General features: G+C 37.2%; 1 protein-coding gene across 1 annotated transcript; it reads left to right on the top strand.

The window, feature by feature from the left end:
* Nucleotides 1-2,547: 2,547 nt before the first annotated feature.
* On the top strand, nucleotides 2,548-13,334 carry LOC139963149 (SH3 domain-binding glutamic acid-rich-like protein 3). The gene is made up of 5 exons (XM_071963695.1): nucleotides 2,548-2,963; nucleotides 3,619-3,786; nucleotides 5,084-5,137; nucleotides 10,418-10,585; nucleotides 11,452-13,334. The coding sequence occupies exons 1-5, from the start codon at nucleotides 2,919-2,921 to the stop codon at nucleotides 11,512-11,514; spliced, it is 498 nt and encodes a 165-aa protein (XP_071819796.1). The 5' UTR covers nucleotides 2,548-2,918; the 3' UTR covers nucleotides 11,515-13,334.
* The last annotated feature ends 8,036 nt before the right edge of the window (nucleotides 13,335-21,370 follow it).

Raw genomic sequence — 21,370 nt, 5'->3', positions numbered from 1 at the left:
TTGTGTTGTTTTTTTGTATGTGTTAGTAAAGATCGCTTTTGTCAGCCATATATCTGAGCCCACTTACCTATGGAATGAGATATCCGTTTCACAATGTTAGGAAAGAATTATCAGTACTTCTGGATAAATATCAGCTTGCTTGGAAGTTAATAACACACTTCATGTGTTACCAGTTGCCCATCCAGACCATTGGTCATGCCTATTGCCCACCAAGCATAGGCGTACGAGGCGGGGGCAGGGGGGCAGAGTGCCCCCCCAAATTTCCAGAGGACAAGAAATTCGGGCAAAAGTCCTGAAAAATTCGGGCAGCCCAAGAGGGGAAAAAAAAATATATATATATTTTTTTTTTTCTCCTCTTAGGCTGCCCGAATTTTTCAGGACTTTCGCCCGAATTTCTTGTCCTCTGGAAATATATATATATATATATAACTATGCAGTAGCTTGCCCGAATCTTTTTCAAATATTTGCCCGACAATTTCATGATTTTCTTTATTTAGCATCATGATGCCCGAATAGTTCCGTGTGACGTAAGCGCAGTTCATTTGGGCTAACACGCTTTTTGCGAGATCATTTTTTTTTTCTAACCAGTCAATTGTATACCTGGACCAAGGGCGGCGGAACCGGGGGGGGGGGGGCACAGGGGGCATGTTTCCTCAGATTAAAAATGTGCCTTTTTTTCTACATAAGAGGTGCCTCAAGTTAGCAAGAGGCCAGGGAACCAGAATGAACACTCGGGAAGGGCCGTTTCCGGCCATCTGAGGGGTTTGTGAAACCAAAACTTTTCTATTACGCTGCGCGCCAACCGATGGTGGCGCTCCGCACAGATAGTCGTGCATACAACTTTGCAAATCCTGGCTAAGCCCGTGACTTTTAATGAAATTCTGTGGTGCAAACTCAAAGCTATTTCGAATGGAAAAATTTTTTTAAGATATTAACAAGAAAAAACTCTAATTCGGAAGATTCCTACATTAGCAACTAGCATGATTTCACCTCATTTTGTCTCAAAAGAAAACTTGTTCCTTGTTTCCTAATTTGCGCATTGGATATTGCAGTGCTAGTATGCATATTTTCCTTTGGGGGGGGGCGTTGATGGAGTGATGTGTATACACAAATAAGATAATACAATAAGAGTTATAAAGGGTACTAAATGTATGGCTGCGTCAGTTCAATCGAATTTCTGCAAAGTGCCCTTTGATGTCGGTGCCCCCCCCCCCCAGATTAAAAGTGCTTCCGCCGCCCTTGACCTGGACATCCCCAACATGAGTGTATATAAGAAACATTTTCTTTTTCATGGATGGTTGGGGGGGGGGGGGGGGAGTGCCTACAAGCCTAGAAGTACAGGTTTATCATATTCTTTGTTATATTTTAGACTTTTTTGTGAGACAAATTGCAGTCTCACCCGACACAGCGACATTATCCCGCCTACGTGTCGTTGAACAATGTATGTTTTTCTGGAGGTAGCTGAGTACTGTGTTAAAATAATAAATAAGGTAACTAAATAGGAGCTTCAAAAATATACTGGCACATTTTCCCCCTTCAAAGTGATGTTACCATTTTTTCTTCTTCTAATTTACCAAATTTTGGGGGGAAGTGTAAATTTCTAAACGTGAGATTATAAAATAAAGAATGTTCCGATGCAACTTGCAAGGCCTCAGAAGTGCCGTTTCCGGCATTGTGTGCCAAATTTTTTTTTGTACGCTACGCGCCAACCAATGGTGGCGCTCCGCTCAGATAGTGTCACGGGAACTTTCGGGCACAAAAAGTTCTGCCCCCCCCAAACTGAAATAGTCCCGTACGCCTATGCCACCAAGTGAACTATTTTGCCCATCCTGTCAAATTATTTTGGCCATGCACCCAGTGAATTAGTTTGCCCACCTAGTGAATTATTTTGCCCATCCTATTAAATATTATTTTGCTCACCCCGGAACTTACTTTGCAGGGGCCTGAATTGCTACTGGCTTTATTATAAATGTCTTCTTCCTTTGAATTAAGGGGGGTGAATAGTTTGTTTGTAAGTGTCATTTACATGGCAGATTTCTGACAGTTCCTAGCTAACATGAACACAATATATAATTCTGTATGCCAAGATAAAGGGATCGAAAAGTATATGGTTGTATGACCAACTCTATGGAAAGGAATGGATCAGAGCAATTTTTAAATATCTGAAATGTTGGGGAAGATACGACTGAACTAGAATAGCGCCACAAAATGCAAGGCGCTACATTAGAGTTTAAAGGTATGCTATATTGGCCCAAATATGCTAGATATTCAAATATGTCACCTTTGGTCAAAATTCTTAAACCGGTTTTTATTACAACCTTGAGGAAATTTTCCTCACTGGGACATTCAGTCATCTTCTGTGTTCCTTACAAATGTCTGAGAACAATTTGGAGAGTAAAGACCTCCAGGAAAGTACTTTTTGAAAACTTCTAGCAATTATAGCGCGCTATAACTTGGGGTCTACACTGACTACCTTTAAGCAACAAAGACACAGGTAGCGCCCAACCCCTTTTTTATCAAAACAAATAAACAAAACTTCTCAACCTATTCCTTAGACATGCGGTGACAATTTGATAATATTAAAAATCCTTCTTAAAGTCTTCCTTAAAGTTTGTCAATGTAAACATCCTACACAAATTTCTTGGAACAAAATGTGGTAGGTTGCTGAATTAACTAACGTCAACAACCTTTCTACGTCTTTTTTCCTGAAACTGATATCTCAAAGCAGGAAGTGCAACTACCTGGGTAGTGCAGTGCTAAAGCATTGACTTCTTACAGTTTCACAGTACTTCCAAGTTCACCGGGCACCGAACAGCAACTTAAACATTACTGTACTTCACAATATACTTAACGCTAGTCAACAACCAACAAGAAGTTAAGTCTCAGATTCTCTTTGAAGTCCTGTACCAAATATCAAGATGACGATAATCTACTACTACACTTCGGTCTCGAGCAACATGGAAGTAAGTAAATCTTCTTGCTCAGCCTAACAAGGTTTAGGCATCTAACACAGTAACACTACTGGCTAGGGCCAATGTTTATAACGTTAGGCTTGGTCAGGCTTAAGTTGGCTAAAGTAAATTCATGTTTAAAATTTGTATGCACTAACATTAGGTAGCTAGGCTATGTTTACATCAGACTCCAGACACGCTAGATCCTTTACATCATTGGTTTTAGTCCTGAAAAGGGATAATTTTTGCCACACAACTAAATGTATACCTGCATGCTGTATTCACATCGAACACAGATCTCGACAAAGGTATTTATGTGCTTGTGCTATTAAATCGTAATGCATGTGCAGTGACGAAAATCTGTGAGTTGTTATTGTTAAACTAAGTGTCCCGCTGATATTTATTTCAGTCCCTGAAGCTGATTTTAGCAGAAATTCTGGAACCATAACTAGACTAAACATAACAAAGCCAACAGGTGAAATTTGTACCCAAAGCAAAAGACCCTTTTACAGTATCCAACATAAAAAGAAACAAAAACAGTATATCTTTTATCAACATTGGAAATTTTCTTAAATTCAAATAATTCTAACAAATGAGTGCTGTCAACTACTGTACCATGTTTATGTTGTACCTGCTAGGTCAAATACATTTTTTTTTTTAAATCTAGACAAAAAAACACCAGCAACGAATTGAGATGGTGCTAGATTCAAAGAAAATAGAATATGAAAGGTGTGACATAGCCTCCTCTGAAGAAGATAAGAAGAAGATGAGGGATCTGATGGGGGATGCAAAAGCCCTTCCACCACAACTCTTCAATGGTGACCAATACCTTGGCGTAAGTAATACACTATCAAAACTTTACGACATAAAAATTACAGGAACCTGACATCTGAATCCTGGTAGGATCTTCCTCAGAGGTTTACTAGTAAAATGGTGACCCAAATAGACAGGAAATATATATATTTTTTAAGGAAACAAGTTTCTTAAAATATTTATAAGTAACTGTGACATTAATAAAAAGGTTTTTTTTTAAATTGAATTTTAAGTATGTAACAAGTTAATATGGTAACATTTAGCTTCAGTGGTTTTATCGGAGGAATTTGGACGCACAATTCATCTCTCAGTACAAATGAGGATTGCATAACTGCGATGTAGTAACAAGCTGAGTGTTGTCACTGTACCCATGTGTTATATGCTATTAAGTACAGTGTATGTGCATTAAAGTTTTTTAGACATTGTTTCCATAACATTCAAGCACATACTTGTACATATAATTCTTACCCACATAAAATTTTTGGCTCTGAAACATTCAAACTGTGTGATAATACCTGAAACTAACTGATTATCGATAGCCTTTCCGTAGTGATTAATGGGAAATGCAGGTGTAAGCCATTCATGTGCTTGGAAAGCTGCATAATATGCCACTGCGTCTATTAAAGTACTCTGAAAACTCCCAAAGGAACCCTCACCCTGTTCTGCCAAGGTACTATAAACACACATATATGCCCTGCTGAGTCCATTATTATTCTCTGTGTTGTTTCTTAAATGGCCCCATCACCACCATGGATATCACAATCCAGAAATTACTCTTTCGTGGCGATCTTCAAGTCATTTTTTCACTTGACTTGATTTGAAATTGCTCATCGTGAGTGTGAGTACATGTTTCTTCTTGTTCATTGTTTGATTGGAATGGAGGGAAGGGGCCCGGTTGGGGGGTGGGAAAGGAATATATGGGGAAAAGACTTTGATAATAGGATGGTACAATCATGGCTTTGAAAGGTTGACAAGTACAATATGAAACAAGCCATTATTTCCATGATTATCAGCTTGACTGACAATAGTTTGTAGTCATCATTTATTTATTCATTTATTTATTCATTCATTTATTTATTTTTTTCAATTTCTCAGCTTCACTGACAATAGATTGTTTTTCTTGCTCCTTTATTTGTTTGTTTATTATTTATTTGTTTGTTTGTTTATTTATGTAGTTATGATTTATTTGTTTGTTTGTTCATCTATTTTATTATTTATCTACATTTATTTTAATAAGGGGGCTGTCAAAGTCTAGCTGTCTTACAGCAATTACTAGAGTTTTACCGTTCTTTGACGTTTTTGCTTTTTCTCATTAACAGGAATATACAGCTTTTGAAGCAGCAGTGGAAAATGGAGAACTTGAAAAATTCCTAAAACTTGAATAAGCTTCCAGACTTCCAGCAAGCTTTTATAGGATATGATCTTCATTCTATCAGACAGAGAAAGAGAGAGATAGGTTGTAGAAGATTCTAACAGTATATCCTGTCAATGAGTAAATTAGTATCGGTAAAATTGGAAGAAATTATGCTTGGAAATTTATATATTAAAAAGGGAACTATGGGGCTTGATATGCTTTTACTGGTTGTTGCTGTGAGTTTTGAATTTTTTTTTTCTTTTCTTTTTTTTTTCTACTGAGAGGGATAATGTATGCCATGCATGCCATACAGGATAATAAGTAGTCTGGTGGGTAATAGCAGCATAACATTCCTCTCTAACATAAATCGGAGGGAGTAAAAGAGCTGTCACGTGAGGGATTAATTTAGAGGATTAAGCAGTTTAGAGGATTTAGCAATTTAGAGGATTAAGCAGTTGTGTCTTTTTTCTTTCCTTTTTTTCTGGCGGCTTCTTTAAAGTTGTCGCTGTAAATGCCAATGGTTCATATTAAAATAATAAAAGCAATAATTCCACTCGCTGATTGAAAGAACGGAGACCCGCGAGACAAGGCATCTGGTTGTTTTTAGACAGAAAGCTATAAATACTTAGAAGTAGCTGCACCCAAAGCAGAAATTATGATGAATGCTTTAAACTAGGTACCTTGGTCTGAGAAAACTGTTGTTTGCAGCAAATTTTGAGTTCCTCCAAAAACAACATCAGAGGAGTGGGCCTAGGCTCCATGGGGTGTCCTTTCTGGATCCACCCCTACCCAATAATACCACCCACAATATGGTAATTAAATGCATGACAGATCAGTGAAGCCATTTGGGGGTTGTTTTTTTGCTTTATAGAATGAAAGTCTTTCAAAGTCCAGTAACTTCGTCACATTAAAAGATATTTCCAAAAATGAAACTGTAATTGCAGATAACCATTGTCTTAATGGCACTCTGTCCTGAGAAATAGTAATTTCTGTTGATTATTTTTATACCTGTTTCTTCCCTGTTCTTTTCTTGCAATATAAAGAATCAAGTACAGTACTGAATTTTTAGCACTAAATGTGTCGAGAATATTATGTTTGACATAATTTAGTCTCACAAAAGCTGAAAATATGCCATTTCAATTAAAGTTTGTTGTTGTTGTTGAACATTGTTTACAAGAAATATTTTAATCCAAATTATTATTATGCAAGATATAAAAACGAAATACCTCACTCCAAGAATGTGTGTTTAAGCAATTAGCATGTGAGTGCTGTATCTTTTAGGATGCCCGTATCCACACATAATGCACACTGATTTTTAGGTTAATGGAAATTAAAAGATGTATGTCTGTTTTGTCACCATCACTATATGCAAGGGAAAACTTGATCTTAGACCTGTAATTTTAACCAACCAGCATAAATCTATACCAACTGACCATCAAAATATACAGAAACCTTCAACAACTGGTGCAGTTAATTGAATCATACAAGTATATTTTCCACTTCAAATTATTTTTAGTAAAGATGATTATTTTTATAATGTTTTTGTTTTCTTGTCGTCTGATCACCCCAAACAAAACTTTCATCAAATTTTAAAGCTTATTTTTGATCTAACTGAAGTAAAATTCATTCTGTTTTTAATGGAATTGTTGCTGTTCTTTTTTTTTCACTTAATTGCTTTGATTTATGCTGTATGCTACTGATGATTGAAAACTCTTCATGCTAAAGTTTTTTTTTCGTCAGTGAAATGGTGCTTTGGGCTTGTTTTGCTGACTTGTCAATATAATATACTCCTTAAAGTCAAACTGGAGATTTATCATGTCAAAACTTATCACTTTTTAAGAACACACATATTTTCTTGCTCACAAAAAAAAAAAAACAAACAAAAAACAAAAATCTTGTTTATCATATTGTGATTGAATCATTGAAGCAAAGCTTCAGAGGTAAAGATGTAAAAATTTAATCCCGAAAAATTACAATATTGCATAGATTGAAAAGTAACTTCCCAGTAATGGTTATTATTTAAACTCAGACAATGTTGATCCTTTGAAATAATGAAACGATCAGAAAGAATTATGCCGAACCTTTGGTTCTGTTGATGTCGGGTCTTACTTTCACCAGCCAAGTGCTTAAAGTTCACCTGTCTTTCAGTTGTTTATATTTTTTAATAATATCTGTCGTGTATAGGTATAGTGACTATGTATGGGGAGGTTAACTTTTGTCAATAAACGATTCCTACTGAATAAACTTTATCTCCAATGCTTTTTATCGCGCTCTTTCGATTCGTCATAAAGCCTGCATGATTTTCTCTTCTGTGGGTTATACAGGAGTAGTGAGTGGAATTTCTTGACAAGAAAATTAACTGACCATAAAAAAGATTTTGGACTCTCCAGTTACTTCCAGTGCTGCAAACTGTGAGTCACAGTGAGATGCAATTTACCTTGTAAAGGGTGTGAAGACTCGCACAAAAAGAAACGTCTAATGCCGGTAATCTGACCTAGTTTCAAATGAGGTGTAACAAAAGTTTTAGACACCCCCCATCGATCCCAGAAAATACACACACAGTTTGCTACCGTCTGTAATTTAGACACTAGTGTACAGTCAGTACATACAGCTGCGGTCAATACCCACAGTATACAAACGATACAGCGATGGACATCTCAGGCCCAGCTAAAGATAACAAGGTATCACGTTTCATTACTGTCTGCATTTTATAGCGACACGAACAAAACGTCACTTGCAACCAACAAAAAGTTAACTTTTTCAGATGGCCGCACGTGGCCGGGGGGCGAGTCTTCAATGCCTTTAAAAGATGCAGAATGAAGGGCAGTTTCAAAGCATGAATATTTTAAAAGGCAGAGGAGCCTGTTTAATGCTGTAGTATTGAAACTCGCTTGGCTGGTATTTGGAAGAATTTTTTCTTCATCGTAAAGCCGACCACAAACCGTGTTAGTACTTTTTCTTAGCAATCTCTTCACCGGACGCGAATTTTTTTTTTCCCAAACAGGTTTGCAATTGTGTAATATCAAATCTCAGTCTTCAATTCTCGCATTCCTTACCTCCTGCAGTAAACCATTCCTCCATCTTCCAAGGATAGAGTTTCAAATAAGCTACTGTAAGGATTCCTGATCCTTGGGTCTCTAAACTATCTGTCCCTCCCCGCCCCTCGGGAGCGCACTGATGTAGTTTATTGACAAAAAAATTAAATATAAGACCCCCAAAAAAAATCAGTAATCTTATGTACGGAATTCTTTAAAAAGCATACGTCATATGTTTTCCTGGTTATTCACTCGCTCGAAATATCGTTTAACTGAAAGAACAGCAGTTCAGAAAGCGCTTCCGTATATTATTGTATGTGTATATCTGGGCAGGGCTGGTTGGTACGGTGTTGATGCAAATGTAAAATACCTAGCCCTCCGGTCTATGTTTACAATACTGCAAGATCCTGGTCCAGAAAGAGTGATTTAAAGTTTGACAACTGCTGTTATTGTTAGACGTCTAAAGTTACTATCCAACTACAAGCAATATGACTATCATATTTTATTACACATCAACGGCAAGCTCCTCAGTCGTAAGATATCGATGGAATATTGTATTTGTTAAGCCTTTCATTATCTTCACAAAGGCCTAGCCTAAGCAAGCTCTACAAAATCCTAACTTGGGCGAGGCCTTACGGTAGGCCTTACCAGTACTAGGCCTATAGTACTAGGCTTTAGCCTACAGTATTCACCTTCTGTCCACCCTTTCATAGGAAGTCATAATATGTATATATGCAGCTCTAGCTTAGCCTTCTGGCGCCTGCCTTTCTGTCCACACTGTATTGAAAGACTTTTTATGTATATATGCTGCTCAAGTCTAGCCTAAGTTCTAACTTCTAGCACCTGCATATAACTTGCACTCGGTAGAAGTTAGAAGTTGACATAGCTTTGGCTGAGTAATTTTGTTTCAGCAGTAGCTGGATAGGTATAGCAAAATAACATTGCCAAAGAAATATTTCCAAAATATTGCCAAAAAACATTGCCAAGGAGTGTTAGCTCAGTGGTTATCGCCAGTGCATTCCAATCATAAGGTCCCTGGTTCGAGTCCCTCCAAGTCCAAGATTAATGTATGTTAATTGTCAAAACTTAGGCCTTGACTATGTCTACATGTAATGTACTAGTTAAGTAATTAGGCATTTAGTTGGGCCTAGCCAAAACTTAGTACTAGTAGCCTACGTTAGTTGAGAAACCTTGTCGGTGTCAATGTTTACAGTTTGTCCAAAAGCTGAATGCATGGGTAGGCCTGGTGATGTTGCATTTGCATTTTCAACATGAGAAGGGCCTATGCCTTATAATTACAGCACGTTAGGGTTGCAGGTTTGTTTATTTCTTCCAGATGCACTAAGCTTTGAGAAAACAAGAAATCAATGGTTTGTGTTATTTTGTGGCCAAGTGTTGTCTATCTTACTACTGTAGCCGGACAAAATCTGTCAACTGTGTCAAAGTCGACAGTCTGTGTGAATGCATGGGTACTATATTGTACTTACCTGTATCATGCATTGCATTTTAAACATGAGAAGGGTCTAGGCCTAAATTACAGTGTTATGTTTTCAGGTTAGAGAGATAGTAATTATCAGTCAAAACAGTTTGGCTTAAATCATTCTGGGAGAGCCAAGTTGAAATCTTTTGTAGGTCTTAAAGTTGATATGATGAATTAGCTGTAAGCCATTCATCAAAAGTGTAATGCAAATTTTGAACACAAATTTTTTCCCTGGAATGTGTATATTGTCAATTTCTTTGGAAGATTTGTAATGCGATATATTAAAGCTATACCAAAATGTGTTTATACGCTAGTTCTGTAAGTAGTCAAACGTAGGAATCAACATGAATCAGGTAACTTTAACCATTTCAGTATGTTACTTGTTACAACAGTACTCGGTTGGTTGTGCCATATATACATGAAATTTACGTTGGAGCTGATGCAGTTTTTTTAATAGTGTTACAAATTAGGCTAGCGGACTGTACTGCATCTGCTGAAAGTGTAAAGTTTTAATATCCAGTAAAGGAACAGACTATGTGTGTGTACAATCTATGCTCATGTACAGTACTCCAGACTGCAGTAGTAGTTAGTTTGCGGTGTTGCTACAACATAAGAGAAATTGGGACTGTGTGGCATGCCCATTGACAAAGTTACATATATGGTTTCTAGATGTAAGAAAGATTATATCTTCATCCACGGAAAGAGACTTTATGGTACAGATTAACATAAGCAGAGATGTGAATCGATTCAAATGCAGATTTCTCCTTGTTTAAATTTTATGCAGCTAAATGGGCAGCAATCCAAGATTGACATGGTACTTACGGCGAAGAAGATAGAATTTGAAAAACGAGACATCGCCTCCAGTGAAGAGAACAAAAAGAAGATGAGAGATCTGATTGGGGATCAGAAAGCCATTGCACCACAACTTTTCAATGATGATCAATACTGCGGGGTAAGTTGGAGAATAAAGGGGGTGTTGTAATGTTCAAGGATAACAAGACATTAAGAAAACATATTAGTTAATAGTGGTTCATAGTGGTTTTTGATTCCTAGATAAAAGCAAAGGAATCAATCCAATAATGATGGTGTGTTATGCATGTGTCTATGTGTGTGTGTGATGCTTTGGTTTCTAAACATGACAACTCGAAAGTGGTTCAACGTCATACTTGGTATGTGTGCCCACCTTAGGGAGTACAAGAGCCCAACAGATCATTTTAGTTCAACAGGTCAGATCTGAAAACCTGTAAAGCTTGAATGATTTTCATATTTTATACAATTTAATGATTGTTTGTGTGGACATCAGAGTTCATTTAAGGTCATTATTTTAGGTTAACAACTGAGAATCTTGTGAACACATTCCAAAAGTAACGCTTGAATGAATGCCATGCTCTGAACGTGTGAGTAAAAGCTGATAATTTTAAAAGAAACGCTGGACAAACTTGTACTTGATTCGTAAATTCACCCTTTATAAGTAGAAGCATCTGATGCCAATAGAGGTCAAAGTCTGAATGCCTTGTAAACAAACAAAAGTAGAGCACCTGACAATATGGTGTGGTTGAACAAATCTTGAGTATCTTTAAACTTGCTAAATAGCACTCAAACTGATGTAACATGCATATATTCATATAGTCGTGCATATTCATAGGTCGGACACACCCTCAAAACTGATTGGGCCATCCTCTGGATGTGGATGTGAAAATGGCATGGCGTACATGGCAATATGGTGTGGGTGAACCATTAGTATGTTTATTTGTTTGAAACGATTGGAATTACACCAGATCTCAACTTTATTGTATCCCTCTCCCATCTTTTCCGCAGAATTACGATGCATTTGAGTTAGCGAATGAAGACGGCGAGTTAGAAGCGTTCCTCAAACTCTAGTAACTATTTCTGCCATTTTGACAATCATTGTTAATAACTGAACAGTTTTAGAGGTGACAGACTAACAATCAGGGGACTTGTAAAATATGCCACCCTGATTTGGGGGCGGGGGGGGGAGGGGAAGAAAGAGGAAGGACAGGTAGTGCATTAGAGAGGTGTAGAATTAAATGGTTGTTATTTTTACTATTGGAACAGCAATGCATAATGGTAAGATAATTAGTTAATATAAGTTCACTAAAGAGTAATAAGGGTATAAGGGTGCAAATTTAGTGATTTTATCAATGATCAGGTTTTGCTTTGTGGGTTTGTTTTATTTGTTTCATTTAGTCGTTTTATTTATTAGACACGTTCACATTGGAATTATATCAAAAGGATGAAGAATGAATGAGAAAAAATCAAAAGTTTCAGTTAAAGTCTGTAATTAGAGTTGGAAACAATTTGGCATCCATTGTTGTAGCCATTTAGACAAAATAATAAATGGCACAAAATTTGGCAAAGAATGAGCATATACGTATGTAATGAAGCAAAGATATGTTGAGATCATGTTATTATGGGAAACAGGTAATGCAAAAGGATTCCAGGTAAAAAGTAAAAAGATAGAGATTCCTTCGCTTGTAAAGTCTAATTGTGAAATAATGAAAGAATAAGATGGACAAACTTGATATACTTGTTCCACGGGGGCAAGTTTTGGGAGCGAAAACTATACTGACTTTCATCACATGTGGCATTTGTTAACCTCCTTACAACAATGATTCCATGAAACTTTGTGAGGGTAGCAACTCCCTTGTTTGGGGTTGCTAATAAGCACACAAAAAAAAGCAAATATCATAAAAACAACAACTCCTAGAATGAAAATGTGTCATTTCTCACACTGCATCCAGTACCTTGCATCTTAATAGCTGAAATGCTGCTATGAAATAACAGTGCAACTCTCTATATGTTAACTACATGAACTCATGAATGAACTCATAACTACATGAATTCTAATTGTGCCCTTGTGTGGGTACTTCCTGTAAGAACTGCTTTCTTAAGATATTTATATATTTAATGCCACTTGTGTTTTGTTTGGTTCTTTTTAATATATTTGTCATGTTTTTTAAGTCCCTTGTATACTTTTAGGTTTATACACTGTTTTGTTTGTTTGTGTGTAGGCTTTCTGTCTTAAATATATTTTTTATCAGTAACATTTTTTTTTTAAATTAAATTAAATGTGTTGTAGTGTGCTTCAGCTTGCCTAAAAAGCTTCCCAAATGAGGTGGTGTATTTCACTTTATTTTACTACCTGTTTAATTCCTGGTTTCCTTTAATATTTGACAGCACAAAGTTTAACATGAAGATGTATTCAGAAATGTTAACTACAGGTGATGAGGGTTACCCATATGTATGTGTTGGTCAATTACTCTATCGCTCCTTATGGAGGGGCCTCACATGAGTATATGAAATCAAGCTCATTTATTTTGCAGGATTCAGGAAGTTCAGTCGTGTAATCGTTTCCCTCGACTTCCGTGTAGTCTCAAAGACAAAGCCAAAAAAAATGTATTGGCTAAAAGCCAGTTCTTATGATGATATAGGCAAGCTTTTAACGTTTTAAAGTTGTGGTCCTGAATCATAAAACCTTGTGCTGCTATATTTCAAAACAAAGTTTTCATTTATAAGGTTTTTCTTCTTGCCTTTTAGTTTCATATTCATTAATGAGTCACTTGTCATCAAAGAAGATTGAACACAGTAGTTAAATAGTGCTTTATAGTAAATAGATGTGAGTGTATCTATCTTCCCATTATGTTTAATAAATAATAGCGACTAGTGAAATGTCTATAGAATTCTTGCCAGTGTTTTTCTTCTCTGTAGTTTTGTTCACAAACAGACACTTTTCTTTGCAGCCTATTTTTAATCATCAAACCATTTTGATGAGATGCAATCTTTATAAGGAGAGGTGGTTGCCTTTTCTGTTCTGACTGCACGTTTTATTTTTCACCAGATTCAACGTTTCTTCAATGTTAAATGTTCTGTATCAGAATTTTACCCGGTCCTGTGATTTCCCAACTGAGCTATCCAGCCTTTTAGTTGGGTTGTGATCCCTAAAATAGCCATTTCTTTGCTGTGGAGTGCCAGCCATAGTAAACTTGCATACTGTGTAAACTACAAGTCACACCCCAATTTCATGGATTGTCGGAAGAAATTGCGATGAAATGTATATCTATGGTCACTGACATTCGCCCCAAGTTACAGCACGTGTGCTACGGGAATTGCAAGTAAGATATAATATCGCAATATTCTTTTGCGGGGAGAACAAAGCTTGTAATACTGACCTACAAGTAATAGACCCACTTGTAATATTGACCTAGATCGTCGTCAATAAATCGAAAAAGATTAAACAATTTCCTTAACAAAATTTGAAATTTGTTCATGATTAATATGAATATGAATGTAATACCGACCAATCACAAAGTATTAATTATTTGTAAAAATTCACTGGACTACATTCCATAACCAGAATGAAAAAATGCATTTAAGTTTCGATTACTTCATTATCAATAGATTTCTGCTTATTCACCAGAAACAGCTACTATAATATAAATGTCCTACCATTTCTACCATGAGATACGCTGTCATGTTTAAATGGTTTCCAGAGTTTGACTGCTGGTGACCCAGATGACCTTTGACCTCTACCAAAAGCAATTGAGTTTTTCTATTCAATATGCCACTTATAAACAATCTCCATGCTTCCTAACTTGAGATATAGTGTTTACAAGGTTTTCAGTGTTTGACATCTGGTGACCTCAGATTACCTTTAACCTCCACGTTTAACAATAAACTTCTCTATATGATTCATGCATATGTCAAGTATAACAAGATTTCCACAATTGACCCCTGGTAATGCCAAATGACCTTTGATCTCCACCAAAAATAATAAGGGGCTTGAACTTGATGTGTCACAACTACGCACTAAATATGAGATTAGTTCAAGCTTTCCTTCATGAGATATCATGTTTATATGTTTTCACAATTTGACCTCTGGTGACCCCAAATGACATTTTGACCTCACAGAAAACAATGATAGGGTTCTTCTACTCAATGTGGTATTCCTACACACCAATTATGAAATTAGTCCAATTTTCCCTTCTTAAGATATTGTATTTACAAGCAATGCATCACATGCACACACACACACACACTCATCCACCTTTAAGACTACAAAGGTTACCATTATCACAAACCCCAAACCCAGGATCAATAACATTCTCGTCCAGCGAAACTCCTGGTGTGATGAAGCCTTTCCTGGTTCTCCTTACAAATCGTATCCAGAGTTTCCAATACTGTCACTACTTTTTCGCTTGGAAAAATTGCCTCACTTATTTGAATTTTGAGCAAAGTATATGGCAAGGAATCACAAAGCCAACTGGCTCTTTCCATATTTTTGTTTAAGTCTCCAAACATTGTTAGCTTCAAATATTAGAAATGAGCATTATTTATCAACAGTAACCCAGTGATGCAGTGGTTAATAATTAGTGGTCTGTACCTGAAGAGCAAGACAAACTCAATGTCTAGGGTTCAAACCCCAGTGTAGGCAGTTGCTTTTGCTGTTCTTATATCCCTTTCCTCCCATTATGAACCTTAACTATTAAAAACAAACCCTGTACCTGAAGAGCAAGACACTCCTGTCTAGGGTTCAAACCCCAGTGAAGGCAGTTTCCCTTTTCTATTCTTTTACCTCTTTCCTTCCATTGTGAACCTTTAAATATTAGAAACAAGCTTTATTTCTCAACAGATACAGTGGTGCAGTGTTTTGCGCTTTGTGCCTTAAGAGCAAACTCCTTGTCTAGGGTTTAAACACCGGTGAATGCAGTTTTCCTTTTTCTATACTGATACCTGTTTCCTTACATTATGAACCTTAAATATTTGAAACGAGCATTATTTCTCAACAGTTACATTGGCGCAGGGGATAGTTTTCAAGACAAACTCAATGTCTAGGGTTCAAACCCCAGTGTAAGCAGTTGCTTTTGCTGTTCTTATATCCCTTTCCTCCCATTATGAACCTTAAATATTAGAAACAAAAACTATACCTGAAGAGCAAGACACTCCTGTCTAGGGTTCAAATCCCAGGGAAGGCAGTTTGCTTTTTCTGTTCTTATACTTCTTTCATCCCATTATGAACCTTAAATATTAGAAATTTAATGGACAAGGCAACGATTCCTGAATCTGCTTAGCTCATTTCGCGGCGTGGTTGCAAACATCAACCAGTTGAAACAACATTATCGAGCAGTATTTTATCACCCTCCGTTCCATTTTTGAAGAAAAAATTACGATTGAACACTTCTCTCGCTTTGTATACAACTTCCGTGGAACAACACAAAACCGAAAACATTTATGAATAACAAAGGTTTGATTTGACTGCTTTTAAATCACGTAGCACTGGCAAGCAGAGCCGTATATAGATCTCTATATACGGCTCTGCTGGCAAGATGCGTCGAGCGCCCTCTACAGCCTCTTTTTTGGTCAGTTTCAACTTCAGAGGAACAATAGAAAACCGAAAAACTTTTAGGACGAACAAAGGATTCTCAAACCTTTGTTCTGCCTAAAAGATAAGCAGAAAGTTTGGTTTATTGTAAATTTGTGTACGCGGAATTAGCCCGATTGACACGGGGAAAGGTGATTAATTTGCTCTAGGTGGGTTCTGGTGCGGTTATCTATAATTCTTTCGAAAATCTTACCTAAGGCTGTGAGAGGACGAATTGGTCGATAGTTTTGCATTTTGGTGCGGTCTTTACTTAGTTTCTGTATTAAAATCTTTTTGGCGGATTTCCATGGGGTTGGAAAATAACCCAGTCTAAGGAGTTCGTTAAATAGTGGGAAAATATGAGAGTTAATGAATATCGGAGGGGAGTTTTTAAACATTTGGTCATTTATGTTGTCAAGACCAGTGGAGGATGCATTTTTAGTGGCACTATACCAATTGTTTATATCTATTTTTTAGTAGAGGGATGTTTTCGTTGAATCATCCTAAGGGGTTGCAGCTAAAGCTGGTTGCATTAATTGTACGGTTTATTTCGTGTTTACAGCTGATATCGTATGAGGGGCCATCGAAGATATTGAATGTACTTTTAAAGTACGATTCAATTAGCTTTATTTGGTCTTGAGTTTTTGTGATGAGGTTACCTACGTTATCTTTAAGGTTTTGGTCTGTTTTACCTGTGTCTGGGGTTATAATGGGGTTAATGATTTCTTTCTTTTTTAATTTTTATCATTAATGATTGAATCGCAGTTGTTTTGCACGCGGTTTTGTTCATCCGCCAATATTTGTCTGTTTATTGCTATTTAAGTTGGTTAATTTGGGTTTTTAGAGTTGGGTCTCGGTAGATGATAATAAGTTCTACGTAGGTGACGTCTGAGTTTCATAAGTGTAAGGATATTCTCATTTAGTTTTCGTTTTCTGTTTTGTTTATAAGGGACAGTGTCTTTTGAAAATATTAAAGATATGATGGGCAACGCTGTCACGGTAATTGTCGATGTAATTTAGCTCGTTGTTTTGGTTGTTGTATTTGGGGAGTCTGTTTTATTGTAAGTATACGTCAATTCGTTATTTGGTATGCGGTTGAGGTTTATGTCTAGCTCAAAAACGAGTGGAAATGGTCACTGATTTAGTTATTTTCTAGGATTTGTATCGAATGTGTTTTATTTGCGAGGTGATTTGAGGTTATATGGGTAGTCAAGTAGTTCTGTAATATTGTTTATTGGGTTTATCCTAGGTTTTGGTTAATTATCTTTAAGTTGTATTTATCACATATTTCTATGAGAGATTTGCCTTTTTCAGATATTTTAGTGCTACCAAAAATAATGTGGTGGGCATTTATTAGGAGTTTTTTATTTTTATTAGAACATTTTGATTTTATTGTGGCGCTGGATATGGGCTCATTTGGGGGACTATAATCATAACACGAAAGTGTCCATTAGCTATAGGTTGCATTGAGGGTGTGTTATTCTTGCGTCAAATGGCGTACCATGGAAGGGGAGGAGGGGGGTTGGGGTGGTCTATCCACCAAAAGTTGGTTGGGACACATTGGGAAAAGGGAATTAAAATTCCAAATATTTGGAGTCGACGGGATATACATGTCGATCAGTGACGTAAACCAGATGGAGGTACAAGAGAACGGTTAAACATCATGAAGGTGTGGACTTGGGGGTTGGGTAGACTTGGTAGGGGGGGGGGGATCAAGAGGGTGGAAGAGCTTATCTAGGCTGAGAGAGTTTGGAATGGGTGTGATCTCACACCTATTGGTAGAAACACAATCGTGAAGCAATCAGCCAACTCGTTTTCCCTTTTCAGGTTCTGCCTAGCCCTCCAAAAGATTTTATTAATAAGATCCAAAGTACTATTTTTGATTTTATTTGGAACGGGAAAACTGATAAAGTAAGGATACTTACTATGTTTAACCCCATTGAAAAAGGGGGTTTAAAAATAATATATGTTCACAGCTTTGTTGTTGCTCTCAAAACCTCTTGGGTCAAGCGTTATTGTAATAATGCCAACACGGGTATTGGAAGCGCTTTTTTTCATTCCTCTCTGTCGCCGTCCTGTGAAGAGTTGCTTTTTAATTGTAATTTTCATGACCAGGATATTTCCTGTATTTAAAAATACCTTCATTGGACAAATTTGTATGGTTTGGAGTAAGCTTAGCTACCTTTAAGAAACCTTCGGAACACTTGGGTGAGCAAATCCCCAATAATTTTATTAGAATTGATAATACCATTGTTTATGACAAAAAGCTGTAACGACGCCGGTTTACTGTTTGTTAGGGATATGTTTTTGCCAGATGGGAAGCAATTGTCCTTTAATGCACTTCTGACCAAATTTAAGCTTTTAAGGTATCCCTCCACTCGTTTTATGGGATCCTTTCTGCAATCCCTAGAAATTGGAAGGATTTCCTCAGTTTTGTCAACGATGTCAGGAACCAGCAAGATCACCGTTTCAATCTTTATGTCTCGCATGTCTTAATTGTTGCAATTAGTCTACACTCACCTTATTGACTCTATTTAACTTCCACCAAAAGCCTGCGCTAAGTGGAGCTTAACTTTTAACTTCTCACAAAACGATTGGTTAACTATATTTAAGATTCCTTCCTGTACGCTTTCTGAAGCTAAAATCCAATATCTCCAGTTCAGGTTTCTGCAACACCACATCTTAGTAACCAATCAGCCTTTTACATTTAATTAACAAGGCGGCTTCCCCGATCTGTACCGTTTGCAATATTCAGGATTAAACAATTGAACATTAATTCTGGTCCTGTCATGTGACCTCAATTTCCTTGTAGATAGCTCGCAGACATTTTTTGGAAGACAGTTTATCTACTCAAGGGAAGATTTAATTCTTCGGCAAGCTTGTAGCTGGTTATGACCCGTTGAAGTTGTCCATCCTCCATATCAAATACATTTTCAATTGTAAACAATTCGGGCAACTGCTGATGTAACGTTCTAGTTGTGTGTAGGCTATATGTGTTGGCTATATGTAACATAATGTCAAAGTTGCTTTTCTGGTTATTTCCAAGCTGTTAATATTGTATATTTTGTAGAATTTGTATATTTAATTAAAAACAAATTCTACAATGAAATTGTAAATAGAATTAAAGGAAGAAAACTGTGTGGTGTCTATTCAGAAAAAAAAATCATATTAAATTTGGTTTTCTATTTTCCAAGCTATATAAACGTTGTCTATAAGTACATATGAATATGTATATATAGTATAATTTGTATATTCATCACTGTTTTGTACAATGACATTGTCATTAAACTGAAAGAAAATAATACTTATCATACCTCCTTTCTTTCTTCAGGGAGTCTTCTACATTGTTAAGCTATTGTATGCTTTATAGAAGACTTCCTTTCACATTGTATATTTGCACGTGAAAAAAAGAAAAAAAAAATTATTATTATTTCTTAACAGTAACAGTGGTTAGTGCTATGTATAGAAAGTAAGACAAACTCTTTGTCTAAAATTCAACTCCAAGAGTATTTATTGATTTGGTATATCATTTCCTCATTTTGCAGTTAAAATATTAGAAAAGCCTATCATTTCTCAATAAACAGTTATTGTGGCGCAGTTGTTATGTTGTATAATGTTGCATATTTATTATTGTTTTGTACAAAGAAATTGTCAATAAACTGAGAAAAAAATGAGACAAACTCCTTGTCTTGAGTTCAAACACAAAAGGATGCACTTGATTTTCTATTTATTTGCCTCCTAATGTTGTGAAGATTAAATATTACAAACAAGTAATAATTCTCAACAATTCTAGTGGCACAGTTGGTAGTGCTCTGGACTGGAGAGAGACAGACAAACTCAATGTCTCCGGTTCGATCCCCAGGCAGAGCATTTTGAGTTTCTGTTCTTTTCCTTCTTTCATTCTGAAGTTTAAATATAAGAAACGAGCACTAATTCTCAACAGTTCTAGTGCACAGTTCGTAGTGCTCTGGACTGGAGAGAGACAAATAAACTCCATGTCTCCGGTTCGATCCTCAGACAGAGCATTTTGATTTTTTGCTCTTTTTACTGATTCCATTCTGGACTTTGAAGTTTAAATATTAGAAACGAGCATAAATTCTCAACAGTTCTAGTGGCGCAGTTGGTAGTGCTCTGGACTGCAGAGAGGCAGACAAACTCCATGTCCCGGGTTCGATCCCCAGACAGAGCATTTTAATTTTCTTCTCTTTTCCTTCTTACATTCTGGACTTTGAAGTTTAAATATTAGAAACGAGCATAAATTCTCAACAGTTCTAGTGGCGCAGTTGGTAGTGCTCTGGACTGCAGAGAGGCAGACAAACTCCATGTCCCGGGTTCGATCCCCAGACAGAGCATTTTGATTTTCTTCTCTTTTCCTTCTTACATTCTGGACTTTGAAGTTTAAATATTAGAAACGAGCATAAATTCTCAACAGTTCTGGTGGCGCAGTTGGTAGTGCTCTGGACTGCAGAGAGACAGACAAACTCCATGTCTCCGGTTCGATCCCCAGACAGAGCATTTTAATTTTCTTCTCTTTTCCTTGTTACATTCTGGACTTTGAAGTTTAAATATTAGAAACGAGCATTAATTCTCAACAGTTCTGGTGGCGCAGTTGGTAGTGCTCTGGACTGGAGAGACACAGACAAATTCCATGTCTCCGGTTCGATTCCCAGACAGAGCATCATGTCTGCTGTTCATGTCCAGACAGAGCCTTTTACTTTTCTACCCTCTGGAGGGAGTGGAAGTATAAATATAAGAAACAAAGTTTTTCCAGAGGGAACCGAAATGGTGTAATTGGTTATTCCATCGTTCAGTAAGCGATTGGTTTGGATTGCATCGGTTCAAGTCCCAGGTGAGTATTTGCAAAAGGAGTTCTGACAAGTGGATAAGGTGAATCCCGAAGGCGGGCGGTCCCCCTCCTCCTGGCAGGTGGACAAGGTGAGTACCGAAGGTGAGAAGGGGCAAAGGTGAGAGGGGGTGAGGGTGCGGACAAGGTGAGGTCGCCGCCCCCCTCCCCCTGACAAGGTAAGGCACGGACAAGTGGAGTTCGCCGCCACCCCTCCCCCTGACAAGGTTCAACGCGGACAAGGTGAGTTCGCCGCCACCCCTCCCCCTGACAAGGTTCAACGCGGACAAGGTGAGTTCGCCGCCACCCCTCCCCCTGACAAGGTTCAACGCGGACAAGGTGAGTTCGCCGCCACCCCTCCCCCCTGACTAGCTAATCGGGGGGTGAGGGAGTAGTGGAGAAAATGTTTTACAAAAAAAGACCAAGTCCAAACAGCAGGATCTTTAAATATTTGTAAAGCTTTTGGATCCAGAGGACCACCTTATGGTCTAGTGGTAAAGACTTTTGCTTTTGCA

This window comes from Apostichopus japonicus, chromosome 21, assembly GCF_037975245.1.
Source record: "Apostichopus japonicus isolate 1M-3 chromosome 21, ASM3797524v1, whole genome shotgun sequence".
NCBI lineage: Eukaryota > Metazoa > Echinodermata > Holothuroidea > Aspidochirotida > Stichopodidae > Apostichopus > Apostichopus japonicus.
Note: the sequence above shows the minus strand (reverse complement) of the source record. Positions and strands in the feature narration are given on the sequence as shown.